Below are 10,026 nucleotides of genomic sequence, written 5' to 3'. Positions count from 1 at the left end.
TAATATATATAAAATATATGTTTAGATATATGTATTTATATATAGAATATAAATATATATTTAAAATATATATTTCTGTGAAATATTTTTATTTCACAGAAATAGAGTGAATATATATATTTTTGTTTGTTTGTTTTTTTACTCCATTTCTGCGAGCATACTGAGCAAGGGGACCTTTGTTTCCCTCGGAAACATCAAGTTATCATCAGACACAGGACAGGAGGCCGACCGGATCAATAGACTTACTCAATATAGCAAAAATCTAATCTCCTTTCAGGCTGGCTGGCCATAATGTCAGCACCCAGATGCCTCTGACAGCGTTATCTGCCATCAGCGGCGGCCGGACCCGCTCAGTGCCCGGGTGACGCGGAGCGAGGCGCAGCACGGCGAGCGGGGACCGAGCCCCGCTGTCCCTCTGGAAGATAAAGGGAGTGCCCGGAGCCTTATCGGGAGGCAGGGGCGCGGAGCGGCGCTCGGCTCGCCTCCCGGTCCCCTCGGCAGCCGCGGGGCCGGGAGCGCGGAGCCCGCCGGGGTCAGCCCCGGAGCGTCCCCGCCCCTGACACTCGGCCCCGGCGCTGTTGAAAAGGAGAAAGCGAGAAGCTTTCATGTGCTTCTATATATACGCGGCTCTATCTGCGGGGCTGGTGTGCGCTGATGCCCGCGGAGCCGCTCGCCCCGCCTGCGCCCTGCGCGCTTATCGCGGCCCCGCGGGGCACACGCGGCCTTATCGCCGTGCCGGGCTCGGAGCAGCCGAGTGGCATTTTCCTTTCATGCCGTCCCCGACACCCGGAGCGGGCAGAGGCTCCGAGAGCCCCGGCACAGCCCGGCCGGGCAGCGGGCACCGAGACCGGCAGCGAGAGCATGGGAGCAGCGTGGGAATCCAGAGCATCCCTCTGCTGCCCTGGCTGGGGTCAGGAACCCCCTGGACAGAGCCCCCAGAGACACTGGCTGTGATCTCTGGCCATGGAAAAGAGTTTTCAATCTTACAGGATCAATTACCAGCTCTGAGGGTTTGAGATCAGTAATAATTGTGACACGGGTGCAAAAGTAACATTTTAGTATTCTAGACTAGGGGTTCAAAGGGGACAGGATGGAGGAAATTGGGTGTGCCTTGTCCTTTTTCTCCTTCTTCCTGCCCTCCATGTCTCACTGTGGTGTTGGCATTTTTCTGTTGGTTCAGGCTGGGGACACACTGTCCAATGTAGGTGACAGATATTGGCACGTTATTGTAAATCCAGCCCAGGGAGTTTCTGGTATTGAATGTTTGTCACATCCCACTGAGGGCAGAGCCCCACACGCTGCCCTGCAGGACAGAGCTGGGCAGGGCAGCAGAACATGTGAGAGATAAACAGAATAAACAACCTGGAAACCAGCACAGATTAATTATGATTTCTTTGGCAGCGGGGCTGACAGACAGAGACTTTCTACAATCTCGGGATCATCAATAGCTCAGATTCCAATAGCCTCGCAGGTTAAAAATAAAAAGAAGCACAAATGGAAGTGGCCCGAGGCGTGGCAAGGTGTCACAGCGGGCTGTGAGCTCACGGGTGTCACTGTCCCCACCTGGCCAGGGTCACTGCCAGCCCCGTGGCACCACAGCACAGCCCAGACAGGGCTGGATGGACCTTGGGGCAGCGCCTGCTGACCTTCAGCAGATTTGCTTCTCTACTCAGTGTCACAGAATATTCAAAGTTGGAAGGGACCCACACAGACCATCAAGTCCAACTCTCGAGTAAATGACCCAGTCATCAGCATCAACCAACTCTGACCAGCTCCAGCCCAATTATTTTTAGTGGCTTTGCAAGTCTGCAGGAGCCTCAGGATGCACTCAGCATTTCAGTGCCCAAGCCAACACTTGGAGGTGCTAACCCAAGTGGAGATCTCAGTGAACACAAGAAGGGCCAAGATTTAAACCCAGTTATGTCAATAAAGATCCCTGGCCCTTCCTCAGACTGCAGCTCTTTACATGGGAGAGGATCAACATTCCAAGGCACAGGTGCAGTGAGCCACCACCTCTCAATCCATCACCCACAGAAACTGGCAGAGTTTTCATCACCTGTTTCTGTGAGAAAAACCAAACCTCAACTCGGTGGAACTGTCATTCCCTTTGTGGCACAGAGTTTGTACCATTTTATATAAGTTAGCAGATAATATAGTTGTGTTTATTCAACAGCCTCAGCCTGAACAAGTCCACAATCAGCAGCAGGAGGTTTGAAAGCCTGGTTGTGACATTTGGTCATGGTACAAAGCACCTGCAGCCTGTTTGGAGAGCAATCCTCCCCTTTGTGGGAAGGAAACACAACAAGCATTCACTCGGTGACAGAAAGGGCTTTGCAGCAATGTACAGTCACCAAGACACCACATCTGGGGAAAACATTTGCTTCAGATTGTCTTCTGTGAGAATTAGACCATTACAGGGTGGCAAAGCAATATTAAAGCTGATTACAAACCATTACAAACAGGGTGGCAAAGCAATATTAAAGCTGATTTCCATCCTCCCCTTTTTCCAAAGGAGAGCCCCACATATTTGCAGACAAGCATGCACATGTCCCCTGGATATTCTCAGCCCCCAAAGATTCCAGCCTGACTTGCCTGGCTTGCTCTGGGCCACTTGGCATGTGATAGCAGCCACGCACATTTGGCAGAGACATTTTTAGAAACCTCCAAGCTATGAATTCACCTTTCCATTTCGGTAAAGTCAGTTATGTGGAAAGCATTTCAAAAGCACGACTTCAAATACAAACTTCATTTCCCTTTGATTCTTGAGGGAATAGTATAATAAATAGGGAATAAATAGTATATAAATAATAGCCTCTTCATTTGTTTTCTCAGAGTTATCCTGCAATATTTCTGTGTTTGATAACACCACAATCAATAATGAGTCAGATCAAGTCAGTCTTTCTCAGCACATTTACAATGCATGTTAAATTTCCAGTTTTCCTCAGGTCCACGTTTATTGCAGCCATTAAAAGGCAACTTTCCAAGGAAACACAGACCTAACTGAACGCTCTGGAAACAACTCTTGTGCTGCACATTTCAGGGATGCAATGGCACCTGCTCCTGCCCACAGGTTTCCCATTATGGGCACGTGGGAATGGAGCCCAGGACTGGATCTACACCCACAGCCCAATGCCCAACAGCACTGCCTGGCACTCCTGACACTCCAAGGGGCAGCTTCCAGGCTCTTCCCCCTTTTTCCACAGGTGCTCAGACAAAGCAAATTGCTCTCAGTGGGTTGGACTCTCCAGCAGGACCTTAAATTCACCACAAAGCTCCAAGTTCCAAAGCTCTAAATGTGCTGAGGCATCAGAGCTGCCCAGTCCTCATCCTTAAGTGGCTCCAGCTGCAGAGCAAAGCACCCAGAGTCCCTTCAGTGCCTGCAGGACACAGTTAATGAACCACCACTCAGCTAACGAGCAGGAGTTCATTAACCCACAGCTGCTTTATTGCTGCCAGCTGCGTGTCTCAGCCCCACTGCAAGATTTCAGCCCTTTTTAAGCCCCTGGTGGCTCCTTACTCCTTGTTTGAAAGAAATGTTGTTTTTCAAAGGAAAAATACTTTTACTACAACAGTTTTGTGCCAGTAAATCCTCTACTTGTAGGGAGGGTACCTGCTGCCTTTTGGGGAGGAATGGCCCAGGAGTACCAGGAGCACTCCTGTTTGCTTTCATTTGTGTATGAGCCCTCAACACTTCTCCAGAGGCCTGTTTCTTCCTTCCCACTTTCTGCTTCTGCAGTCCCCAGTCTCAGAAGAGCTCCAGCCCTTGAGCCCCAAGCCATACCCCAGACCAAAAACAGAGAAGCAATTCCCTTCTCACCATCTCTGATGGCTCTGCTGCACTTGGCAAGGCAGACACCCAAGAAAATGCTGTTCCCTTTCAGAAAAGCAGCACTACACAATTTTTTACCCCTCACAACACAACCTCAGGCACACAGCAGCAAGACCCCGAGACACAACATCCTGAGTGCAAATATAAAACCCTCTGCTGACACAGAAAAATTCCCAGGCACAACTTTGTACATTCCCTGGATCAGACCCTCTTCCCAAAATACTGCTCCTGCTCACTTTGCTAAAAAATGAGGAAATCAAGCCCTACCTTCACTGCAGGAACCAAACCAGTGACCAGGAGCACGGCAGACACCAGAGTGAGTCTGCAGGGAGGGAACTGCAGCCCCAGCTGGGCACTGTCAGGGCTGATTGTGGCACCCCACGGTGCCAGGAGGGAGCAGGGAATCACCACCAGCTGGGTCCTGCTCCCGAGGTGCTGCACCAAATCACCCTTCTCAACCCAAAGAGAAATAACATTTATCTTGCTGTCTCCACTGATTATTCCCTGGCAGGTCTGTGGCCCATCAGGAGCCTGGCTGATCCCTGGCTGCCTGTGGAAGGAAATGATTCAAGTGCCAAGTGAACAACCTGTTGCATCCTGGAATTTCTTCCCTTCCCCTCTCTCAAAAAATCCAGTAATCCTTGCTGTTTTTTCCCTAATCCCTTTGTCTCTAATTGTCTCTCTGTAAATTGACAGTTTGTGCAGGTAGGTTTAAGATTAGATTTTTGAATCCAAGTCATCTCTCTTATTCAAACCCCCAGTGTGCACATCATAAGGAAATCTTGGTGCAAATCTCAGGAAAGGCTGGAAGAACTGCCCTGAAATACAAGGAATGAACAATATGGAAACCACATCCACTCTGTCCAGTCTGGCTGTTCCAGGGCCACAAAACAGGAATAAAACCCTCCAACTTCCAAATGTACACCTTGGCAGTAACTTTGCAAAGATAAAGGCATGAACTGAAATTATATAAAGAAAAGGAGGAAAAGGGTTTTTGATTTTAGTAGACTGCCAACCTAATTCTCTTAACTTTTGTGTGAATTCATAGTAACAAACATAGTTCCCATTTTTGCTTTGCTTAGAGCCCTCCCAAGGCCAGAGGGACAGAGCCAGGCTGTCTTAAGCTCCCAAAAACACAATCCATAAGCAACCACTTAAGAAAAAGCAGAATTTTTACACTGAAAAGCTCTTTCAAGCCATCAGACTTTGTTTTTAAAGAAAACTCTGTTGACAAGAATACAATAAATATTTTTTAATGGAATGTGTGAGTTCTCTTCCATCCTTCCTCTTACTCTCAGCACCTTACACACAGATGTCAGAGCAGCTTCCAGTCCAAGCCGAGGCCAAAACTTCATTTCAAGGTAAAAATCAGTGAGAGGTTGAAAGTTCAGACTGGCACCTTTGAGTGCCCAGTCCCTCAAGTGTTTGCTTCCCCAAACCCACAGGCAAAGTGGCATTTCTTCTTTCCAGAGCATGATCTATCAATCTCTTCTGAGGCAGCTCCCCAGCTCCATGGGGACAGCACAAATTCCTGTCTACTCTAATGCTCCTCCAGCTATTGCAACATCCCTTTATTATTTCATTTAAAAACCCCATCGTTATCAACCATCTCTTTCTGATTGTTTTTTTTTAATAGTTCAGTGATTGTTGGAACTTTACAAAAATGGGAAGAGTCTCTTTTTGAGGATGTAGAGCACTGTGGCCAGGAAGAGGGCGAGGGCCAGGAAGATGAGCAGCTTGTCTGTCAGCTCCCGGCGGTTGTACTTGGTGATCAGCTTCCTCCCCAGCTGGATGGTGCCAGACATGGACTTGAATTCCTCATTTGCTTCCAGGATGGTTCGGGAAGAATTGGCTGAAATGAAAGGGGAATAGAAAAAAAAAAAATTAAATCAGCAGGTTGTGCTTTAAAAATACCCAGTAAAGTGTGTAAGAATGAGATATTTGGTAACACAGTGCCTGAGGGATCCTTCTGGGTCATGCTGACTTGTGGGTGGGACAGACACAGAGAGTTCTCACAGCTCAGGGGCAAAGTGAAATAAGAGAACTGAAAAGCTTAAAAATCCTGAATTTTGAATTTTTGGGTTAGCAGGTCAAATCTAGTTCAGGTTTTTCAGTCAGCACTGCTAGAAGCAGAGTGAAATAGGAACAGTGCTAGAGAGAGAAATCACCAGCAGCAGCAGGACAGGGCAATATTTGAATATATTAATTGCACCACTGAAAGTGTTCCCCCAAGTCCCAGCAGTAAATCAGTGTGAGGTTGCAGAATTACTCAGCTCAAACAGTTTGTAATAGTCATTTACACACACATAGCAATTTTTGGCCTAATAAAAATGAGAAGGGTCAACTAGAAGTGTGTGAGAAAACAAACACTTCTCAGCCTTGCTCCTTTCAAATTGCTACACAAAAGCAAAAGCCCTGGCATGCCCTTTTTTCTGCTTTACAGAAAGCACAGCCTGTAAGACAGTGCATAACCCTACACTGCCCTGGTTGCTCACAGAAAGGTCAAATCCAGCATTGTCTGGTTCACAAAAACAGAGCAGAAACAGGTCTGCAATATTTTGCAAAACACTTTGTCCCATCCCATTTCAAGAAGCATTTTGATCCAGGTGAAAACAGAATACTTGTTTCCCAGAGTTAGTGACAAAGCAGAGCTTCCCTGCTCCACAGCCTCAAACACTCACTGCATGCTAGGGAATGCTCAGGAAACAGGAATTCCCACTATTAACTCAGAATTTGCAGCTGGGTTTTGTAAATGACCTTTGGTAGTGTTTCCCTTGATGAATTCCAAGTGCTGTTCATTCAGAAACAGGGTGAAAAAGTGCCTGCCAAACTGTCCTTTTAATGGGAGAAGGAACATGCTACTCCTGCAGCAACAAACTGTGCCCAGCTGCCACCCTCGGATGGGGCAGAAAGCAAGGAGGGCAGACTTGTGTTATCTGTCCTTGTCTTTACAGTTCCCTCCTGCCCAAAAGCACAGCCAGGAAGAGGCCCAGGCAGCAGCTCCTGAATGCTCCATGAATCACCAGTTCTGACAGGTCCCTTGATTTATTGTTTTAGGAGTCCAAGCCAAGGAACTGGGTGAAATCTTGGTTTCACAGTCCCTGATGCACTGCTGACAGAGCAAGTGACCTCAGGTTCAAGGCACTTGATCTCGGTGTCTCAGCCATCCCAGCTGGAGCCTGGCTGGAGCAGCCCTGCAGACACTCCTTCCTCCACGCAGGGATTTGTATCCATGCTTTTGATTCCTCTGCTGTCCCCAAATCCCTGCCAGGACAGTGGCACAGAGTAGCACCGAACACACTCTGGGCACTGCGTGAGCTCAGTTTGCTTTTACAAGAAACTCAACCTCATCCTGACCCCTTTTGCCTCTCACGCTCATGAAACAGAAACTCCACACAAAGCACACTGATATTTCCTGTTTATGTCCAGCTGTTAGAGGAGTTCTGCTGGCCAGTCCTTTAATCACCATTGTAGCACATTCTCCTCCTCTGCTCCTCTCCCCAGGCTGACAGAGCTGACCAAAGGTGCTTCCATCACCCCCTCCATGCCCAAATTCCAGCTGTACCTAAGGTCTGCACAGTCTCCTCGCTCTGCTGCACCTGCTGGGACATCATCCTGCTGATGCCCATCAGACTCTCTGTGATGTTGCTTGCACTCTCTGCCAGACTTTCCTTTGTGGTCTTCCTGAAAAGAGAAAAAAGAAAAGCAGGAAGAGGTAAAATTATCTTTTTGGGTGCTCTGGGAAAATGCTGCTGATAGGGAGATAAGGCCAATACTTGGCACTAAAGATCTCTGCATTGTACAAAAGACACAACTGGTTTTCACTGCATGAGAAATTCAGATTATTTTCACTAAACAATAAAGTCTTGAGCCCAAACAACAGCTCAGAATCTCACAGGGCCTGTACTTCACCACTTGCTCACCCAGGACTGTGTAATTCCTTTATGGGAGCACCAACACAAACCCATTTTATCATCCTGAATATCCCAGCTGTTGCATTCAATACAATACACAGCCTGCACACACTCACACCCAGTTCTGGATGTGAAAACAGCTTGGATAATGACCCAGTTCTTGTGTAGAACCTATCTGGAATTAATGTAAAAGACAATATGTAAAGCTATGAAGGTTAATTTATCCCCTTTTCTGCTTAGACATGCCAATGCCAAGAGAACCTGAATTCATCACTATCCTTAACAGCCCAAATCTCCAGAAATGGGAAATGCATTCACAAAAGAAAACCTACACATGATATAATTAAAAAAAAATTAAAATATGATGTCCATTTAAAATGAGTGAATATAGGAGACACTGCTTGTCCCACAGTACAGTGGGACAGTCCAATACCTTTGTCTTAAGATGTCTCGTCCCTGCAGCAGCTGATCTTTCTCAGAGTTGTCAATAGCAATTTTGCAGGCCAGATTTGCCTTTCTCCAGGCTGCCTGGTTGCTGAAATCACAAAAGCAGAGTGTTGTAATGCGATGGGAACACCTTGCAAGCACAGACAGTTTTCACAAAGCAGCCACCACTGTAAGTGGTGCAAGGGCCCTCAGAATGCAAGAAATACTCGGGCTGGAAAATACTTCCAACATCATCAAGTCCCAGCTGTGCCCCATCCCCACCCTGCCCCAGCCCACAGCACTCAGTGCCACCTCCAGCCCTTCCTGGGACACCCCAGGGATGGGATCCAAACCTGCCTGAGCAGTTCCAGTGCCTGAGCTCCCTTTCCATGGGGAAATTCCTGCTGTGCCCACCCTGAGCCTGCCCTGACCCAGCCTGAGGCTGTTCCCTCTCATCCTGGATGTCCCCCTGGCTGTCCCCTCCTGTCAGGAGCTGTGCAGAGCCACAAGGTCCCCCCTGAGCCTCCTTTTCTCCAGGCTGAGCCCCTTCCCAGCTCCCTCAGCCCCTCACTTTCTCTATTCCTACACATAACAAAAACATTCTATTCTGACATTCCCACTCCTCAGTGCAGCACTTAAGGACCAAGAGAAGAAGAAAACTGCCAGCTGTCAAACAACAGATTCCAAAGCCGCCTTCTTTGAGCTCAAAGGGACAGAGCAGAGCCAGGAAGTCATGGCAGGAGAAGGGAGTTAGTTACACCCTTTCTGTCCCTTTGCTCCTGGTCTGGGCCAAAACACGTGTCAGTGTGTGTGTGCTTCCAAACTCAGAGGCTGCACCAAAGCCGGCCAAGCTCCGGGGCCAGACCCACCTGAGCATTTGCTTCTTGTGGCTCTCCACCTCCCGCAGCAAGGCTTGCTTCTCCGACTCCTTGTCCTGCTCCTTCGCCATCTGCTCCAGCTCCTTCGGCGGCGAGCACAAACACCAGAACCTCACCAGCCAGCCGCGCAGCCCAGCCCGGAGCAGGTTTATGTGACAAACCCCAACCCAGGACGGCGACTCCCAGATCTCGGCCGGGACCCCCAAACCCAAGGCCGGGATCCCCAGAGCCCGGCAGGCACCCACAGCCGGGGGGCCCAGCCCGGAGCCCCCGGCAGCCGCGGCCGGGCCTCACCTGGATGCGGCCGCGGAGCTGTCGGAACTTCTCCTTCACGGCGGCGTTGAGCTCCGTGAGGGCGCTGAGCGGCCCCGGGCAGTCCCGGATGTCCTGGAACACAACGGCGCGGTCAGCGCGGGCCCGGCTCGCCCCGCGGCCGTGCCGGGGTGTCACGGGGTGTCCCGGGGCTGGCGGCGGTACCTGCACGGCCGCTTTGATCTCCAGGTCGAACTTGACGATCTCCTGGTGACAGACCCGCAGCGGCACCGCCGCGGCCGCCGCCGCCATCTTGGCCGGGCCGGGCGGGGCCGGGCGCCCCCTGCGGGCGGCGGGCGGGACGCGCGCAAAGAGGGACGTGGCGGGCCGGGCCGAAGGGATCCGATCCCATCCGATCCCATCCGATCCCATCCGACCCCATCCGATCCCATCCGATCCGACCCGATCCCATCCGATCCCATCCGATCCCATCCGACCCGAACAGACCCGATCCGATCCCATCCGATCCGACCCGATCCCATCCCATCCCATCCCATCCCATCCCATCCCATCCCATCCCATCCCATCCCATCCCATCCCATCCCATCCCATCCCATCCCATCCCATCCCATCCCATGGCTGGGAATGTGCTGCTGCGCCGTGGGGATGGATGAACAGCAGAATTCCAGGATCACCGAGGTTATAAAACACCTCTGAAACCCATTGA

At 50.0% G+C, this 10,026-nt stretch overlaps 1 protein-coding gene across 1 annotated transcript; it reads right to left on the bottom strand.

Moving 5' to 3' along the window:
* Nucleotides 1-5,066: 5,066 nt before the first annotated feature.
* On the bottom strand, nucleotides 5,067-9,632 carry BNIP1 (BCL2 interacting protein 1). The gene is made up of 6 exons (XM_021532140.2): nucleotides 9,525-9,632; nucleotides 9,342-9,434; nucleotides 9,039-9,130; nucleotides 8,177-8,278; nucleotides 7,395-7,513; nucleotides 5,067-5,681 (listed from the first exon to the last, which is right to left on the bottom strand). The coding sequence occupies exons 1-6, from the start codon at nucleotides 9,609-9,611 to the stop codon at nucleotides 5,485-5,487; spliced, it is 690 nt and encodes a 229-aa protein (XP_021387815.1). The 5' UTR covers nucleotides 9,612-9,632; the 3' UTR covers nucleotides 5,067-5,484.
* Nucleotides 9,633-10,026: the final 394 nt, after the last annotated feature.

This window comes from Lonchura striata, chromosome 15, assembly GCF_046129695.1.
Source record: "Lonchura striata isolate bLonStr1 chromosome 15, bLonStr1.mat, whole genome shotgun sequence".
NCBI classification, from domain to species: Eukaryota; Metazoa; Chordata; class Aves; order Passeriformes; family Estrildidae; genus Lonchura; species Lonchura striata.
The sequence above is the reverse complement of the archived record's forward strand: the minus strand, read 5'-3'. Positions and strand labels throughout refer to the sequence as shown.

Bases quoted from the DNA above. Each gene is read 5' to 3' on its own strand.
- BNIP1 (XM_021532140.2), bottom strand. From the start codon at position 9,611: ATGGCGGCGGCGGCCGCGGCGGTGCCGCTGCGGGTCTGTCACCAGGAG. The intron at 9,131-9,341 runs GTGAGGCCCGGC...TCGCCGCCGAAG, and splicing joins AGCTCCGCGGCCGCATCCAG to GAGCTGGAGCAGATGGCGAA. The intron at 5,682-7,394 runs GTACAGCTGGAA...CTTTCATTTCAG, and splicing joins GGAGACTGTGCAGACCTTAG to CCAATTCTTCCCGAACCATC.